Genomic DNA, 20,890 nt, shown 5'->3' with positions numbered 1-20,890 from the left:
TGTTGGAATTGGAAGATAATGTTGCTGTTACAGCAGAGCCGACATGTACTAAATGTTTGTTTATCAAGGAGAGTCTGGTTCAACAGTTTGTTCTAACTGGCTAATGTAATATGACAAAGGTAACAACCATTTACATGAAAATGACATAATATTACATTTCTAGCTATATACAAACATTTATATTAATGCAGGTAAACTAGTAAAGTAGATTCTTTTTCTCATTCTGACTCTATTAAAAATGTCAGTGGGACTTGCTGTTGTAAAAATATTTTTCATTACATGTTAGAAAAATGAAGACAACCTCAAACAATAAAAACAGGACAGGTAAAAATCAGCTGATTATCTGTGTTGCTTTGTCTCATTTTACCTCATATCTTTTCCAAAAAGTTGCACTTGAATATCCTCCAAAAACTTGGGAATGGGAATTGGAACAAATCAATCAGCAGTCTGAGTGATTAAGGTGAGAAATAAAGAGAAACCGCATTTTGAGGACAAAATCACTGATTTATTTTCTAAATGCAGCCAATTCAACTAATCAGCCAAGTAGTGCCAACTGTGCCAGACATGCTGCTATAGAAACTGTGATGCTGATGGTAAATTACAAATGCAAACAGATGGAGAACAGCAGATATTTGGATTGTATTTCAGGGGATTCACAGGTGACAGACAGACTACAACGGGAAAAGTAATCTTAACAATATACTGAATTCCAAAATAAACCATTATTTTCTAATCATGCAGACCGAATGTGATGGTAACTTAGGAGCAATTTGCCAAAAAACTGTTTTTTTTATGTGTAGCAAGTCATATACTTATGTATGGTTTAACAGTCATACCCAAAATTGTTGTCTTATTTCAAACTGTTATTCTAAATCCTGGTATTGTAAAATCTGGGCCTTATTTTTACAGACCTATGGTTCGAAATGACAGGTAGCTACAAAGAAGTTTTGGGATTGATCCAGAAAATTACTTCATGATATGATGATGGTTGGATCCTTTTCGCAATGTTGATACTTTAAATTTTAGTTTTTGTCGGGAGTTGAGAGGTGTCTTCATAAACCAACACCTCTGATACTGTGGTATAAAATATTGAGATATCACATATGTGACTATAATGTATTGATTAAGTGTTGATTAAGATGTAGTAGGAATTGATACATGAGGGTTAGTATGACAGGAGTGTTGATCAAGTATGTAACCTATCAATAAGCATGAAACATTGTAGCTTAAATGTAACAGAATATCATATTTTATTCTCTGTTTTAAATGTACAATCTTTTATACTTTGTTTAAAAATGCAGTAAGAGGAAACCCAAATCTAATGGTATAAATCGGAGAAAAACACTTTGTATCGGAAAATGCAATAAGAGGTGTTGGGAGAGGTCGAGAGAATACAAATATTTATCACATGCCTCTTCTACCCGCCCAGATGTTTTGTTTATGTTTATGATTTTCTTTCAGTTTAGATGTTCATATTTTACTGATATTGTTGTACAGTCTTTTTCCCCCTGCTGTTAATCCAACCATATATTGTTTTAAGACTCAGGATGTCAAGCAAACGTTAATAAAGAAGCTAAAAACAGCCAGGGTTGGCGTAGAGATTAAGTTTTCATATTGATGTTAATCTGACAGATGAGGCAGAGTGCACAAAATAATCCAACAGCAGAATTTATCTGTCCTTGAAAAATTTGTGAAATTAAAGACAACCTCCACCCCCCACAACAATAAGGGCTTTAAACTTAATCTCCAACTTTAATTGTTACTTCTCTCCTGCCATTAATTTCTAAAAATTACATGTCTTCTTTCTTTTGTTTAAAAATATGTTTTTTTCTTGCAACTGTGTTGGTACACTACCTTTAAGTTGATGTATGGAAAAAAGCCATTCAACAGATCACTGAAAACATAAAGTTTCCATACGTATGCATACATTTGATTAATTGCACAATTTCCATGAATTACATATACATTTAATAACATTTTTTCCATCACTAATAGCAATGTAATTTACATTCTTTGTCAATTAAGACTTCTTTTAATATATGTAACATCTCATTGTTTGGGACACTTATCAGATAAACATTGTGTCCTCATGCGTGTCCACATGCTGAACAGCCTCTCCCTCCCCCCTCAGTCAAGCTCAATAATTTCAGCAGCTGCAGCTTCAGGAGGAGCTTTTCAAAAAACTGTGGCTGAGAAAAAGCCATCAGAAATGAAAAAACAAATGTTATTTTTAGTTATGTGGAGTATAGTTCATGTTTTGTTCTAACTCCAAGGACACACAAGGGACTTGATATGTCTATTCTAGGTGAGCAGCAGCAAGCTTTTTTAAATTTACAGCAGAGGCAGGTCTTTATTATTAATAATGTCATACTGCTTGTGTCTGTGTATATGTGTGCATGTGCGTGTGCGTGTGTGTGTGTGTGTGTGTGTGTGTGTGTGTGTGGTTTCTTGCACTCTTTGTTAAGACACAACTGACAAATATATGGAATAAGTGTGTAATTTAAGTGTCTTTTTTATTCTGTGTATGTTTTATATTTTATCTTGTAACCTACATCTTTATCTTGTGTATTTGAGCTCTGCTCAAGCAGTGGCCCTGAATTTCACTGTATTCACCAGTACAATGTACAATAAAGAGATTGTATTCTATTATATTCTATACAGCTTCATTAATTCAAATCATCTTGTGACACAGACCCTCATTAACACAGAGCTTTGACCAGTATAGAAAAAGAATTACATTTACTGTGGAAGGCTTCAAAGCTTCTTCGAAAATGCAACTTTTTCCAAAGCATTAGGGAGCTTTAAGGTTCGATCCCTCAATCTTTTGTGTGTCTTCCAAAATGTGTGTAACCCAACCTTGTGAAAAGGCTCTGCCAATAAAATTGCACACAAGTCACAAGTGTCAGAGGATCCTTTACCATGTCAAAGCTCCTCTGGGTGTTTCTGGGTGTCTCCACCTACATGATTAGACTACCCTCAACTGATTGGAAACCTTTACAATATAAGGTGTGTCAAGTTGTGTTGATGATATGTGACACACAGGGCAAAGTCATCTTTGGGTTTGTGAAATATCCTCTGAGGTACAACAAGCTTATAACCTTTCTTTGACTTTTCTACACCAGTGTTGATGCTGAAGTACTTTTTCATCACTCTTTTCTAAATTTACATCCACGATTGTTTGTTTTAATTCATTTTGGTTTAAAGGCTGTTTCTGTAAGTAATTATGATAATGATATTCACCAATATTACAGCTATAAAATACTTTATCATCACAGGATTCCCTGCACTACCACCGGAGTATTATGGAGCAGTGTCTGTTCTTCTTTTCCTCATTTTCCTAGCTATTGTGCTTGGAAATGCTTTCACTACAGCTGTTATTATGTATGAGAGGACTCTTCATAAACCAACATACTTGATCTTTTTTCACCTTGCATTGACAGACATCACATTTGGCATTGTGACTCTTCCAAAAATCATTGCCAGGTATTGGTGGAATGACATGATATCTTCATTTGGAGCCTGCTTTACACAAATGTATTTTGTTCACTCTTTAGGAGCTATTCATTCTTTAATTTTGCTGATCATGGCTTTGGATCGCTTTGTTGCCATATGGTTTCCTTTTCAATATCCTATTGTCATTACAAACAAAGCAGTTTCTATTGCTTGTACTTTGTGCTGGGTTTTAACATTCATACGTATGTTAGGGATTGTGCTTCATGCCTTAACTTTGCCCTACTGCAACCTCAATGTCATTGCACAGTGCTACTGTGATCATATATCAATAACTCAGCTGGGATGTGGTACAAATCTTGCATATGTTACAGCTGTTGCTCTTGGAAATGCTATGGTCAGTCTCTTGGTTCCTTTAACATGTATCATTTTGTCTTACTTTTCCATTATCATTGCTATTCTGAAAATATCTCAAAATGAGAGTCGCTACAAAGTCCTGTCCACCTGTGCTCCCCAGATATTTATTGCCTGCCTTTATTATGTGCCAAGATGTTTTGTTTATCTCGCTCACAATTTGGGATTCAGTTTGAGGAATGATGCGCGTATTGTTATTACCATGATATACAGCCTCATACCTGCTGTAGTTAATCCAATAATTTACTGCTTCAAGACTAAGGACATTAAAGAGGCTTTGATGCGGAGATTTAAAAATAGAAAAGTAAGCATTGCCAAAAATAGTATCAAGTAATACTTAATTTCAGATGTTTGAAGGCATTGCATACAGTATGTGTTGGTTGTCATAAAGGTGCCATGTAAAAAGTTTGAATTTTTTTATTTATTTGAATTTTATTTCAGTGTACTAGTTCACAAGTTTGACCTTTTTTTCATTTAACCAGGGAAATTTTCAGTACGGGCTGATTTTTTGATAAATTCCACTATTTCATTTGAAAATGTGCTTTGCAAGTCTACATCTTTATATAATAATCTGTGTATTTGATGAAGCTTTTATGTTTAAACGAACATGCAAAGTAAAAGTGAGATAGAATGATATCAAGTGCTGAGAAGAATCCTCCTGCTTATATATTGATTCAGTTGAAAATCATATTAACTATTTTTTTCTGATATTATTTCAGTTTATATCTTTCTTGAAATCTAACTGTGCTGAAATAAAATGAATAAAAATCCCAGAGAGACTGAGAATATTAGTCTGCATATTAGTACAATTATACAATCATCCATCAAAAATCAGCTTTCAATCAGCAAGTATGCATCTGGAAGATTTTTAACACTTTCAAAATATTTTTTATATTTAAGAAATTAATCTGCAGGCTAATACCCTGAACACTGTGCATTGTATCTGTTTGCTAGTGGTTTCTAAACTGTATTTACCCAGAGTTATAAAAAACACCTTGGGAAAGGGCATCACAACTTACCCCAACTCTCCACACCACCCCTGTATGTGTGCTACATACACAATCTATACAGTATTAGTAACGGATTACCTCTGAATGTAAGCTTGAATATGTCCACTAGATAGAGCCAAATCACTTGTCTATTCTAAAAACTATTACATTTGATTGATTTTAATATTCTTTACTAACCACTGAAATCAGTCTCGACTGTTCACCTTCCAACTAAAATATACATATATTTAAGTAAATTTCCCCAGCACAGGTAATTTACCTGTATTTAGAAGACATTCACTTTTAATGGCTCAACTGATAACCTTTGTCATAATTTCTCATAGTTTCAGGAACATTAAAGGGCAAAAAGATTCGAGGTAGGAGGGGAGAGTTCATGTTTATACCATGAATTTCAGACTACTGTATTCAGTAGTTTGACAGAATATGTCTCAGAGAACTATTAGTTTGGCTTCTCTCTTTACAACAAATACAACATAATGTCTCAATTTCATCCACATTCATTTATCCATTCACACTTCACAAGAGCTCACAACACTTAAACACAACTTGAATTTTGACAGATCTGCATGTCTATAAATGTGATTTGACACAAATTTGAAAATTCATATGTTGTGACAGATGCCAACTTGTAATGTACAAAACACTGATCTGGAAACAGCATCCTGTATATTCATGTATTAAATGATAAGCAGGTTACTGATGAAATAGACAAGACAAATAAACTTAAATCAGATAGGGTCTTCAGATAAAACCAGACAAGATGAGAGTTCTGGTTTAACTAAAAACATCCTTCACTGCTTTTTCAGAGGCTGCTCATAGACCAAACTAAAAGTTAGGATTTGCATGTCATTAATTTACATTATTGATGAGGTTTGATAATCAAAAACAATTAAGTAAAGTTCAAGTAAAAGAAAGCATAAATATTTAGTCATACTAATGACCATCAAATAATTTCCTCTATGTCACTTTGCTTATCAAAGCCTTGACTGGGTTCAGCTGGTAGACATGCAATATCCTCAAATACAGGAGCATAGCTGCTAAAAGGAAGGTGCATATTTAAAATATTTTCCCATTGCTCGAACATGATGGAGGGAGCACTCTCAGCTTTATGCTGGCCTGCAGCAGACTGATGGGTGTGTTTTAAGAATGAGCCGACAGACAAGATGCCTTGTTGCCTGAAGCTGCAAACTGAATAGGAAGACTGGTCATGAGCATATTTCTTGGTGTTGAAGATAGAAAACTGTCCGCAGTCACACTCTGAGCAGGTCAATGTGCTGTTTGTTTCACTGTCCGATGAGACATCGATCATCATGTTGGACTTGGTGGGTCTGGACCTCAGGGATCCTCGATGTGGCGTTGTTTGCTCCAGAGGAGTGTTTAGTTTACTAATTTCTTCAAAAGTGAGGCACTGTATAGGTTCCAGGAAGTCTGGTTGTGGGAACCTCTTTTTGTGGTAAGACGGTGTGTACTGGGACTGGTCTGCATCTATCTTAGTCAACAATTGTGTATTTAGAGAAGCTGCATTTTGAGTCTTCGTAGGACTTTTTGCCATCTCCTCACTGGAACATTCTTTCTTAAATCCTGCTAACAGCATCCTCAAATCTCCCCACCGTTTAGGATGAGATTTCACACACTTTGTGCTGTACAATGACCTGTGCCAGCTGAGCCTGAGTGAGGCAGTGTCTGAATGAAATTCACTAGAGATGCTGCCTATTTCGTAATACTCCAGCTCACTGTTTGGCACCGGCTGAACACCGGCATCACAGTAAAACTCTACGCCTAACCTCTGCTGATCAGTGCCCACTGGGTCATGTTTCTCTTTTTTTGCAGATGCATTATCTGTGAGAGTTTCGTTGACATTAAAGCAAAACGCTACATTATCTGTCCCTTGCTCTTTTTTCTGTGGTGAGCTATCACTCTGACGCTTCGCACTCTTCTGCCTCACCCTGTAAAGAGCGACAAACATTCCTGCAATCACCAGGATGGAGATTAGAGGAAGAATCACAGCTATGAGCAACACAGGAACGCTGCCCTGCGCCTCAGAGCACTGATCTGGGCTGTCAGTCCTTGAGATGCAGATATCACAGCGGTGGCTGGAGACATTTTGTAAACAGATGCAGGACCTGTTCTGCACAGCAAGTCCACACTTCCACCGGTTTTGACAGTGTGCAGAGAGACATGCCCTCCTGGCTGCGTCCTCCTCAGAGCAGGGGGAGTGGAGGCAGACCCCCGGAGAGCCGCAGCTCAACTGGAAAAGAGTGGAGCTCGGCCAGACGTCCACCATTAGACTGTGTCCACTGACAGGCAGAGTGTAACCGGTCACATTGACATACTGCATACATCCAGTGAACCCTGTCATAAGAAGAATGAAGAGCAGTGAAGTGTAAAACTCACACGCACTATTCCCACAGTAAACAAAGAGAAACCTAACCTGATGAAACCTCCTGTATGAAGTAAAATAAAACAATATGTCGCTGTGAAAGACCTTTACCAGCTGAGGATAAGGAAGGCCAGAGATGACAGCAATGGGCACAAGAAGCTTTTGAAATGTTTTGCTACTCTAATGCCCTTTTTTATGACAATATTTACATCTAAAAATACAGATTTTTTTTTACAGAAACCCTAAAGATCATGTTACTTAAGCTTATACATAACAACAATCCTCTATTCTTTCCAATATAGCTTCCTCATCTGTCACCATTGTATGATACATCTGCACAAACACATGTTGTGCATCCTTGGTTTGAATTGCCTTGATTAACAGTGTATGTAGCGTAGTTACATGTCCAAGATGTATTCATTTGCCAAAAGTACAATAAGGCTTCATTATCATTATCATTATTATCATAAATAACTATCCAATAAGACATGTCCAGATTGAAAAGATTTATCTATTTTATGGCCTTTTAATATCCAGTTCACACATTATCTTGAAGATTTAATTTGTCAGCAATGATTTTTGTATATTTACCTGACTGTTGGAGCTTTGAATCACCTGTCAGAGCAGCACCCAAAACAATCTTTTCCACATTAACAGGAGTGAGATCCATACTTCCGTTGGTGATGTTCAAGACTGGTTTACTATCCAGAAGCAGAAAAGTGTTCTGACCGTTGCTGAACAAGGAAAGGACATGCCAGATCCCATCAGCCACAGGAGAGTCCACAGTGACCTCTGACAGGTGTCCTGACAGTGTATCTTCATAAATATACACAGGCTTTCTTTCTTTTATCTAAATCAGAGCAGAAAAAACAATCATACATTTATAGTATTATATAAGATGTGCAAATGTGTGGATAAAAACGTTCCATATCTACCTTCAGCATTATGTATCCTGTCTGTCCAACAACAAACATTAACACTCCATTATGTTGAGTCTTGAACTTGATATTAATGACTCTGTGGTCTCTGGTGTGTCCCTCTTTTCCATCACTCAGCAAGTCTCTCAGAAGGTAGTCTCTCTTGAATCTCTCCTTGATGACATACTCAATGTAGTCATTCCCATTCAACCGCAATACAAGCTCCTCTGACATCTCTGTTCAAGAAGAAAGAATGTGGAAGAAAGTGAATTTAAGTTTGGAAAACATTCAATCACAAATCAATCTTGTACATTAAAAGGTATCTTTACCTTTGGCACAGTTGCTTCCAGTAAAAGGGCTCTTGCACTCACACAGATAGTTAAACCAAAGGTCATGGCACATGCCACCGTTCTTACATGGGTTGCTGTGGCATGGTGATGGTGTTGCCCGAGGACACCTTCATAAAACAAAAATGAGTAACAAATTGCAGAAATGTAGACAAGTACAAAAGTATCAGAGAGAAACACTTTCTGTATTGTGTGAATAAGTTGATCATATAGTTTATTTCTAGCCATAGGGGGTCCCCAGAAAAGAGGGAATATCTTAATTTCACTATAATTCTATTTCATTGACTAGAAGTTAGCCCAATGAAAGAATGTATAAGAATGACTTTACTGCATCTTATCAAATATGGGTCTGCAGTCTGATGTGTATCAAGTTGGGGGTCTTTGACACTAAAAAGGTTAAGAACCACTGCCCTACACCACCAAGAGTTATTGAATCTAATTATAGAATCTCCCAATTTATTATTATGTTGGGGAAGTGAGAAAGGTGAGAACGTGGTAAAGGAATTATGTTCCCTTTTTAACATAATTATTGTTTTATTATTCTTATTTAATGGTACATTTTGCTTATTATGTCCTCTGTTTTTGATAAATGTGTTACTGATTTGATTTTTTACTTGCAAGATACTTTGAGCTGCATTTTATGTATGAAAGGTGCTGTGTAAATAAAGTTGTGTATTGTGAAATAATATAAAATGCTTACCTATCAAGGATATTATATGTTGCAAGGGCCATTGAAGGTCTCAGCAGGATGCCATTCACATGGATGTTACCAATACATCCAACAAAGTCATGGGTTTTTATCTGACCAGGATGCAGTAAAATAGATTCAAAAGTCCTTGGTTCTCCAATTGTCATATTACTGACAACATCTAGTGTCCTGATTGTAGACAGAGACAACGAGAGGTCATTAACAATTATGAAACTCGAAATGATGAATTATGGGAAAGTAATTGCTTTTATTTCAATATTACCTCTCTAAGCTACTGCCATCACTCTGTGAAAAACAAAATCCATTGTTCTCAACATCTGTGCAGTTGTCCACATGCAAAGAACCCATCTGTAATAGACAAATAGTAATGCATCAGTCTTTTCAGATTCACTATTTTCACTTCTAACTTTGTATATGTGCTGCCATATGTGAGACTCACATTGCCAATCCTCCTGGCAGTGACACCGTGAAAATAACCATCTGCCACTTGCTTGCTTGTCTGCAGCCTCACAGGTCCTGAGCCCAGGTCGTAAGACAGATGTATGGTCCCATCCAGTATCTCAAGTGCAAAGAACTCCCTGCTGGATGGTCCTCCGGTGTTGTACAGGAGCAGGGAGTTCTTCTGCACTGTCGCAAACTCTAGAGAGATTAAATTAATCCTGCGATCCAACGGGGGAAACTCCATGAAGGAAAGCTCCTCAAAGCCATAGCTGTGCTCCTCACAGCGGACTCCACTAACTCCTAAAATAGAGGTGAAACATGGTGTTTAGTCAAAAAAAAAAAGGTGACTTGAAAAGGTCAGGGTATATTACATGAAATTTAAAGGAATTTTGCAAGTTAAGCTTATTTGTTTTCTTGTGGAGGGTTAGATGAGAAGATTGCTACCATTTTTATAGTCTGTAAATTAAATAGAAGGCTACTTCACACAGAGACTGCATGAAGTGGGTGTGAGTATTGGATTGCTGGTTTAGGAAAGTTACAGAAATTGTCAGACGCAGCTTTTCCAATTCTGATGTTGGGGGAGAGAGTTTCCAAAGTTATCTTACAATCAGAGAAGCACTTATTATGGAGTACATAATTGCCTGTTGCCTCTACTGGCTGCCTAGCAAATGCTATTGGGTAAGAAATAATCCAGCGCCTTATTAATCAAATGTAATATAATGTTATGAGCTTTATGATTTTGTTAATTTTCGACAGAGTCAGGCTAGCTGTCTGTTAAGCTAAGCTAAGTTGGCTGTAGCCTTATATTTAGCAGACATACATAAAACTGGTAGTGATCTTCTCCCTTCAAGTCACCTCAAGAAAACAAACAAAGTATATCCATTTTTATGCATCATTCTTACCAAAGGGACAACGACAAGAAAATCCAGCCAGTGAATTGATGCAGCTGCCCTCAACACATGGGGCTGACCTGCAGTGGTCTAAGAACCGCTCACACATCTCTCCTGGAAAAGGCAAATAAAAAAAGACTTTAAAGGGATCCTGGAATCTAATCACTCAATGAATAATGTGACATCTTTAATGTACCAAAGTTTACCTTCAAATCCAGGCAAACAGTGACAGTGATGTCCATCCTGACTGGGAATACAAGTTCCTCCATTTTGGCACTTCACTGTCGGGCAATCATCTCCATCAGTAGCGCAGACTGAGCCACTTTGACAGTGACAATAGAAACTTCCTGGAGTATTCACACATGTGCCTTTATTCTCACAGGGATTAACCTCACATTCATCCATGTCATTTTCACACAGTGTCCCACTGAAGCCGACTGGGCAAGTACAATTAAAAATCTCTTTCTGTGGTGACACAAAAATGACTGCTGTGCTTTCCAGAACAGCAACATCCTGGCTGATGTAAATGTTCTTGTTGCACATTGCCCCATTTTGACAAGGGCTGGTGAGACATGGATCACTGGTGATATGAGAAATTGTCACATTGCTCTGAGTTTCCAGTAATTTCTTATGGCCTGCTGAGATACCACTGGCTACCTCTCTGCTAAGATATTGGCCATTGTAATTTTTAACAGCAGCCAATAGAAGGATTTCTCTGCCAATATGTTTGATCCCAAATACATGAGTCTTAGAGGCCTGTAGGTTGAACAGACTGTCCAGAGCTTTCACAAATCGCAAATATTTATACGACAAAAACTCTTGCATTGAGGATGATGACACAAAGAATAATATGCAGCTGTCTATAGAAGCATTTGTGAAACCTTTGTAGTTTACATAGATGCTGTTGTTGACTGGGTGGTGAAGGTGGTCTGTAGCTTCGATAGTGACGTTGAACGTAGCCTCGCCTTGAAAAGGAGACGACCACAGCTCACACGTGCCATTACGTATTGTAAACATATTAAGCGGCCCGCTCTTGATGGCGCAGTTGAATGTATCAGACTCATCCTGATCCTCAGGATGGACGTTGCCGATCATGCCTCCTTGAAAGGAACTGCCAAAATATTTCACCTCGATGAAGATATTTCTAGGCAATGAAGAGCTGTCGTTTTCATCCACAATCTTGATGTGGATCATCGCTGTTGATGACAGCAGAGGGGTCCCTGCATCCCTAACAGCAACCAAGATTCGATATGCAGAGATTTGTTCACGATCAATAGTCCGTGTGGTGAATAAAATTCCATCAGGAGTGAGTGAAAAAGCACTACTTGTTGAAGGATTCACCAGCCAGTAAGTAAAAGGTCCCTGGTTTGGCGGCAAATCAGAATCAGATGCATTTAATTTTGCAACAACAGTGCCTTGAGGCTGATTTTCCTTCACTTGAGCCTCAGTGATTGTGAGTTCGGGAGCGTTGTCATTAATGTCATCAATAGTCACAAGGACATTAGTACTCCCAGTGGCTGGTGGAGAGCCATTATCAGTGGCTATGACAGTCAGATTATAAACTGGCCACAGTTCTCGGTCAAGTGGAGAGTTTACTGAAATAACACCACTGGATGGATCAATGGCAAAAGAGAAGTTTGTGTTTCCATTTTCAATACTGAAGAAGAAACTGTCCCAGTCCAAAATGGAGTCCTGATCCTGAGCAATCACAGTTGTCACAGATGTCCCGACCGGGCTGTCTTCTGTCACATTCACCAAATAAAGTGCAGAGGTGAATATAGGTGCATCGTTTGTGTCAATCACGCTGATGTGGACCAAAGTCTCGTCTTCGTCCCTGCCAGTAATGACACCGGAGTTCTTCGCCAGAACTTTTAAAACTACATTACTGTTACCTTGTTTCCTCAAACTGCCTGTTGTATATATTTCTCCAGAAAGTCTGTTGATGTCAAAGCCCATGTATTTATTTTGACCAAACATCAGGTAGAGCACCTGACCTTCAGAGCCTTGGTCATAATCTGTAGCTGTTACTTTTCCAATCGTAGTTCCAACAGGCACATTTTTAAATACCAAAAAGTTAAATTCTTTCTCTCTGAATGTGGGTGTGAACTCATTGACATCTGAGATTTGGATGATTACATGTGCCAAACGAAATAAAATATGACCACCAATATTTGAAGCTTTGATTGTTATATCATAGATTTGTTGGATCTCATAATCAAAGGCCTCCAAACTGGTGATTGTGCCATTTCTTGAATCAATTGCAAATTTGTCCACATGACCAGCAATGAGAGAGTACAAAATTTCTGCATTTGCACTTGAATCAGCATCAAAAGCCTTGACATCGAGGACAATTGTTCCAATTTCTGAGTTTTCAGGCAATGAGGTGGTATACTCTGAGGATGAAAAGACCGGAGGATTGTCATTCACATCCACAACTACCACTGTAACATTTAATATGCCAGTTTTAGAAACAAAACCACCATCCATGGCTTTGATTTGAAGATGATAAATACCTTCTGTTTCAAAGTCAAGCTCTCTGATTAGTGTCAACAGCCCAGATGTCTCTCCTACAGAGAACGGTAAATGTTGATTTTCTTGGGTAAGGCGGTACACAATAGCGCCATTGGGACCATAATCCCCATCTTCTGCTTGAATTTTCCCAATTACTGATCCTGCAGACAAGTCCTCAGGAACAGAGAAAGTGACATCTGGCTTTTTAAAGCTCGGTGAAAATTGATTCTTCCCAGTAATTTCAAAAGTGATTTCAGCCTGTGAAGATAAAGGAGGGCAGCCCTGATCTTTTGCCGTAATTAGTAAAATGAAAACCAAATTTACGCTCGCCACCAAACTTTGATTCAACATTACTTTTCCAGAGTCCGCTTGGACCCAGAAGAACTCAGATGCATTACCTCCATTCAAAACATATTCAATGCCAACACTGATGTTACTGACATCCTGATCTATCGCTTTGAACTGGACCACCTCAGTTCCAACAGCCATGTCATGTGGGATAGCAATTACAGGCTGAAAAGGTAAAAATATTGGTGGGTAGTAGTTAAATGGTTCTAATTTCACTGTGACAGTGGCATTACTGTACAAAGGAACACTGCCAAAATCAAATGCAAAGACTGTAAATTGGTAGATTTCAACAGCAGAGTAATGTAACATCAGTGGCTGCTTTGTATAGATCTCACCAGAGGAAGCATTCACCCAAAACTCATCATTTGGAGGTTCAATAACATACAAAATCTCACAGTTTTGCCCCATGTCTGCATCTGTAGCAAGAACCTGCACAACAAACACCTCTTTATCTTTTGTTTCAGTGAGGACAACCGTGTAAAAAAGATCAGAAAATACTGGTCGGTTATCATTGACATCTACGATGGCTATAGTGACATCAGTGCTGATGCTCCATGCTGAATCATTTGCATTTACTTTCAAGATATAATGATCTTGCACCTCCCTGTCCAAAAGTCTATCAACAGTGAGGTAGCCAGTGGTGAAGTCAATATTAAATGGCATATTGTCACCTTGGTCAATAATGGAGTAATTAATTATGGCACTGGCACTAGTGTCATCATCAGTTGCAGTGACTTGTAAAACTATGTATCCAACAGGGGAATCTTCAGGTACCTCTGTGACGAAAATCTGTGAAAATCGAGGTGCGTTGTCATTTCTGTCTAAAACAATAACAATAACTGTTGATTTGTCTTTATGAAGAGGGTTGTTTAGCTCCACAGCTTCAACTGTTAAGTTGTATTCAGCTTGATTTTCTCTGTCTAAACTTGCAGTTGTGCTCAACAAGCCACTATCAGAGTCAATTATGAAGAAATCATCAGTGTTTCCTCCTGTTATGTTGTACTGCACTGTGCCATAACTGCCTGAGTCAGCATCAATGGCAAGAACATCACAAACCCAGGATGGTGGGAAGTTCTCAAAAACCTCACACCTGTATTCAGCTTGGGTGAACTGAGGGAAGTTGTCATTTACATCAGTGATGTTTATGTGAATTTCTGCAAATGATGAGAATGGAGGCGAGCCAGAGTCTCTGGCTTCTATCATCAAAGTAAATTCCTTTTTGCTCTCATAATCCAGAGGGTTCTCCACTGTCAACGCTCCACTTAATTGCTCCACGTGAAACATGTCTTCAAAGTTTCCAGAAGCCAGATAAAAAGAGACGGGTTCTGCTCTGGTGCTCGCTGCAGAGACAACTGCTACTAATGTTCCCACTAGCTCATCCTCAGAGAGAGAATAACTCACAACATCCACATTCATCTCTGGAAACTCTGAGACATTCTGAAACCTGATACTGATGGTAGTGATGTCAAATTTAGGATTTTCTCCAGCATCCTCCACATGTACATTGATAATAATGTCTTCTGTTTGCTGAAGAGCAGTTGAAGTGAACACAGTGCCGCTATATGGATAGATGGAAAACAGATCTGAATTTTGTCCATATAGCGAATACTGTAGTTCTGCATTCATTTCAGTATCTCGATCTGTTGCTCTTACTGCACAAACAACCGAGCCTGTGGGAAAAAATACAAAGCAAAATAAATCTCTCAGTCCTAATTGGATCCATGTTATGCAGGATGACATATTTAGCTGTGGTAGTAAAAAGCCTCACCTGGAGCCATCTCAGTGGGCACATAGGCCACATAGGGGCTGTTCATAAACTGGGGCCAGTGGTCGTTAATATCTCCAATGAGCACAGTAACAAGCACTGAGCTTGACAGAGGCTGAGTAGGATGCTTATCGCTGCCAATCACCATCAGCCTGTAAACGGCTACTGTCTCCCTGTCCAGGACATCTGTTGTAAACAGCTCTCCAGATGTTTCATCAATGGCGAAAGGCACTTCAAGGTTCTCCATGGAATACCTGAAGGGGAGTCAAAAGACGGAATAACCAGGGATCAGTGCACTACAATAAAATATAATAAATATGGAATCCAAGAGCGATTTCCAGTTGCACACATGCAGCTTATTCAGCAAATACACAAGGAAGACTAATATGTAAGGAATGCTGATCCTAATCTTTGGCTACTTTCTTCAAGAATATGATACCACAGCAGGCCAACGTAAACAGTAATTTTTCAAGTATAAACTACACACAACATCTCTCGACATTGTTGTCACATTTTGAGTGTCTTTTTGAGTTAACACTTTACCTTATTTCCCCACTGACACCCTCATCAATGTCAAAAGCCATTATCATGGCAAACACAGTGCCTGTAGGACTGTCCTCAGACACTATGGTGTTGTAGACTTCCTCAGTAAACTCTGGACAGTTATCATTGAGATCATCCACTACGACATGTACAGTTAGAGCTCCTGTTAGAGGTGGCAATCCTTCAAATGACAAAGAAAATAATGAATTATCGAATTGTTTGAAGGGGCACTGGCAGTAAAAAGTTCACAGAACAACATATTATAAAGTTTATGTCTTTGTCCTGAATCACCTGAATCAACAGCAGTGATAGTAACAAAGTGCACTGATTCCCTTTCTCTGTCCAGGCTGTGGAGAATTTGAAATGTGCCATTGGGAGTGATGGAGAACAAGTCATCACTATTTCCTTTGTGTATGAAATAAGTAAGCTGGCTGTTGAGGCCTAAATCTTCATCCAAAGCCGAGACCTGGATAAAAAGGACATAATCTAGAGATTAACATCAAAACATTCAATAATCAACATTCAATGCACTCTTGGATTAATAAGTGCCAGTTGCACCTGATGTGTTAGCTGCGAGGGGTCATCCTCATTCTCCATCACATGTACGGTGAGCGTCTCTGGAGTAAAAAGGGGTGCAAAGTCGTTGACGTCCAACACTGTGACGCTGAGAGCAGCAGTAGCAGATCTGGGTATATCCCCTTCATCTACAGCTGTTATGATTACGGTATAGCTGGAATGCCTCTCCCTGTCCAGTTCCTCCATGACTGTGACAACACCTCGAACCGTGTCCACCACAAACGGACTTGTCTGGGTCAATCTATACCGCACTTGTCCATTTTGCCCAATATCTCGATCAAGAGCCTGAACCTGACACAGGCTCGTTCCTCTGGGGATATCCTCCCTGACTGTCAGGCTGTAGGTGGGTTGAGTGAACTCGGGGTCGTGGTCATTTGCATCCTCAACGAGCACCGTGAGATTCATAGTGGCAGCTTTCGTGGGTGAGCCTTTATCAGTGGCTGTTACAGTTATAGTCAGAGTATCTACCTGTTCTCTGTCTAATGCCTCCTCCAGGTATATTTTTCCACTTCTGTTATCGATGTTAAACATGCCACCAGAGGTGTTGTTTAAATAGTATAAAACTTCCCCATTGGATCCAATGTCTTCATCCTCAGCACGTACAGTCATTACAACAGAACGAAGTGCCGTGTCCTCAGGTATACTGACTATTTTGGCTGACACAAACAATGGCGCATTGTCATTGACATCATTAACCACAACAATGACACGTGCTGTGCTTGTGAACTGTAAAGACACAGGCTGGACGCAGTCATTGGCTGTCACGGTCAGATTGTAGTAGGGTTGCCTCTCTCTGTCTAACTCTGTGTTTAGGCATAAACTACCAGCTGGATTTATAAAGAACTCTTCCTCCTCATCTCCAGCAACCACTCTCAGTTTCAAGTCTCCATTGTCACCTGGCAGAGAAAAAAAGATACTCATGATGTTATCAAAAATACTTTTGTCCTATGTATAAATCAAGGGTCAAAATGTTGCGCTTTTCACATGACGAGCTGATACTGTAGACTTGTTTGCTGCTAAGTGCATATGTTAATAATATACTTTAATCAAGTATCCATTAGCAATAAACAAGAGATTCACTGGCAAATGTGAATCTAAAATGAACAGACTTTTGCCAAACATGAGAATTTCAGGCAGCATTTTCAACAAGCAAATAAAGATAAACACATTTCATGTCTGGATTTCACTTGCCAAATGTGGTATGTGTGAATATTAATTTTGCCTTTTCACACTCACTTGGAACTTGGAAGGTTTAATTTTCATGAAGATTGGGCTTGCCCTGTACAGGTCAATCCAATTAATTGGGAAACATTTTTTCTTGCTGTCATTTTTGTTTTTGTGATAAACTGAAAGATGTGGTTGAGGTTGATGCTGGGCACAGAAAGTGTATAACTGTGTAGGAAGAATTCCTATCATATATGACTGTAACATCTCATTAACTTTGACTGGACTGTGCAATGCAGTGAAGATTGTCAATTTAACCCCCACTAATTGCATAGACCTGTAAATCCCCAGCTGGAGCAGCATGTGAAAAAGTGGAGGACAGAACAGTGAAAATAAAGTATTTGTAGTGCATGAGCAGTAAGTATAAAGTATGAGTAGCCTTAATTGAGCTATATAAGAAAATAAAAGCTTTCCTTCACAAAAACATATAAAAATGACATGTTTACTTTACTTTGCAAACTATATAACTATTTTCCCAGCCAGTATTTTTACAACTCTTTACTGCTCTGCAGTATTTATTTTGATGGTTTTCGGATTTCTTTGGACTGTTAATGTATTGTTTTGCATTACAGTTGTTGACACCTTTGATTAATAATTACTTTATTGTTTTCTGAAGATGCATATAGGGTGGCATCTGCTGAATGTTGGATGCAATGCTATATTTCACTTGCACCTCTGCACTTACCCTCATCTTTATCAGACACATTCAAGGACAGGAAGCAAGTCCCCACCCGAGAATCTTCCAGCAATGACGCAGAGAAGGTATCCTGACTGAAAACAGGGGGGTTGTCGTTTACATCCAACACATTGAAGTACACCCTGACACTGGATACCTGTGAATTCCCCTGCTGTGCCACAACAGTGAGTATGTAGAATCTTTGTGCTTCGAAATCCAGTCTGCGGGATAAAAGGAACTCCCCTGAGAGGGGGCTGAGGAGGAATAGGTTTTCTCCGTCATCCTCTTGCACTGAGTATGTGATAGGCGTGGGACTTTCAAACACTCTTTCCACCTTTCCCACAACTGTTCCTGTCAACACATGGATGGTGCATAATCACTGGGTGATCAAGTGACTGTAGAATGAAGATAAAACATTTGGCAACATTATCGTAAAAAAAAACTGATCTCAACTATTGTAAACAGTAGAAATGAAGATATTATAGCTCTGAAATCAAAAGTTAAATCATAAACTATCAAAAACTATCATGTAATACTCAAAGTAACTGCAATAATTATGCATGTGTGAAAGGCCTAGCTGAACAGATGACTAACCCGGTACTGTGTCTTCTTTCACTTCAAATGAATAAACAGTTTTGGAGAAAGCCATCTGTGTTCGCCATCTGTTATGAGAGTGTAAGCTGACTGTGCCATGCTTGGGCACAGCATCAATAGATGTATAATACCAGGAGGGAAGCGCACGCTGCCCTGAGACGATATCTGCAAACTGCTTCTCACTGCTCACATTCACTGTGTTTTCAGATGAAGGTTCATGTGAAGATGTAGAGTTAAACACCTGAGGAACCATAGAGAAAAAAAGAAATGACTCAGTTCCTTGTTTAAGTGAAAATGTGCACTAACGGTCAAGTTTCAAAGTATTAAATGATCAGTAATCTTTTTTGTCCCAGAGGTAGATTTGCTTTCAAGCCCATGCATATTTTCCACTTATTTAAATGCACTATAACCTTAAAAATGTAATAAATGTTCATAATTTAAACTTTACAAACACAAGTAATCTCAAAAACCTGCTCTCGCAGCTGAAATATATGAGCATACAGGCTGACTTACCAGAAAGTTAAACAGTAAAATTGTATATTTTCTCCATTCTCCAGTAGAGTCCATTATAAAGTTTGCTTTCTAAGTGCCTCTTACTTGGTCATGATTGCAAAATCAAGTAAGAGAATAAGATCCTAAGCAAAACAAAACAGGCACAGCAGTAAAAAGTGAGGTCCTGGAAAATGCACAGCATTACCTCCACACAGGACCAACAAATGGAAAACTATAAAAGCTGTATCCATAGTGATTACTCAATCTTCTCAGCATTTAATCCTGACTGACACGCCCCTTTGACATCACTCTATGCAAATCCTGTGATGGAGGAAAAAAAACTTTCTTTTCAGGCTCCAAAATGCAGCAGATTAAATGTTTGTTTTTGTTGTATGTGTTTCAAAAGAAAAAACATGCCAATTAATCTTGAAATTAATTAGTCCACATGTCCTTGCTTTCTTTATAAAATGAACCCAGATTCTGGGAGGTTTAAAAGAACTACGAACCACTATGTTTTGCTGAATCAGTCTGTTTTATATTCTCTGCATGGATTTTTGCTATTGAGGTTCCTCGATGTAGAGATGAAATGGGCTCTTTGAACTGTTGCCTCCAGTAAGGTGGCCTAGAGGGAGCCTTTCTTGCTGCATGTCAGATGTGGGATTCATTCAGACGCTGCATGCCGTTCATTCAGTGGGTGAAAGGAGAGAAAAGAGGAGAAAAAAAATACTGCTGCTCTGAATCACAGGTTTCAAAAGAGACCTGGCATGACACTGTAACACTGAATTTAGATGAACAGATTGTTAGTGTACCAACATAACTAAAACCTTAGTGTCTTTGAACAATTATATATAATTAATTACAGTAGATGACTAGTGCCAAAATATTCTAATAAGTTTCTCATTGACTCGAAATTTAATTATTGCCCCTTATGTGATTACATTTATGGTTTACTGAACTATTGTTAGTAGAACACATAATGTAACTGGCACACAGAGGAACAGGACCACTGCCAATACTTATTTTTTGACAATAAAAACTACTGCTGTAATCCTAATGTTAACTACAAGCAGGAACACTGAGGATAAAAGCCTGTTTCTGTGTAGTCCCACTGAAAGGAGGCCACTGTGGCTTCATTTATATTTGCAAACACTTTTGAGAGGACGGTTCTTTGTATGGCAAAGGGCAATGCTGCTGAGAAAAGTCTGATAAATGGACATGTGAACCCCCTTTAGTGACTGTGAGGCCACCGTGACTGTGGGACCGTCTCCAATTACACGCAGGGGGAACTCTATCCCAGCAAGGGATCACAAAAGGTCCCTGCCTGGACCCTCTGGAGAAGAGCACACACATAACACAAAAAGTGCTTTTCTCTGGACACTTGACGGATGTGGTCAATATAACTCAGGCAAGGGATTCATCCTACTTTAATTACAAAAACACACAACTAATTCTTATATGGGGCTATTTGTCTTGTTGTTGAAATGTGGTCGCAGCATGGATAGTATATAAACCTTTCAATAAAATAATATGGTGAGATTTAGGGACAAACAATACAGTATATGCACTGTGTAGTTTGGTACAAACCTTAGTACAGCTGCAGTGT

At 38.7% G+C, this 20,890-nt stretch overlaps 1 protein-coding gene across 1 annotated transcript; it reads left to right on the top strand.

Moving 5' to 3' along the window:
* Window positions 1-3,229: 3,229 nt before the first annotated feature.
* LOC139200113 (olfactory receptor 52E8-like) lies at window positions 3,230-4,198 on the top strand. The gene has a single exon (XM_070829347.1). It carries the CDS (start codon window positions 3,230-3,232, stop codon window positions 4,196-4,198), a length of 969 nt encoding a protein of 322 aa, XP_070685448.1.
* Window positions 4,199-20,890: the final 16,692 nt, after the last annotated feature.

This window comes from Pempheris klunzingeri, chromosome 4, assembly GCF_042242105.1.
Source record: "Pempheris klunzingeri isolate RE-2024b chromosome 4, fPemKlu1.hap1, whole genome shotgun sequence".
NCBI classification, from domain to species: domain Eukaryota; kingdom Metazoa; phylum Chordata; class Actinopteri; order Acropomatiformes; family Pempheridae; genus Pempheris; species Pempheris klunzingeri.
The sequence above is the reverse complement of the archived record's forward strand: the minus strand, read 5'-3'. Positions and strand labels throughout refer to the sequence as shown.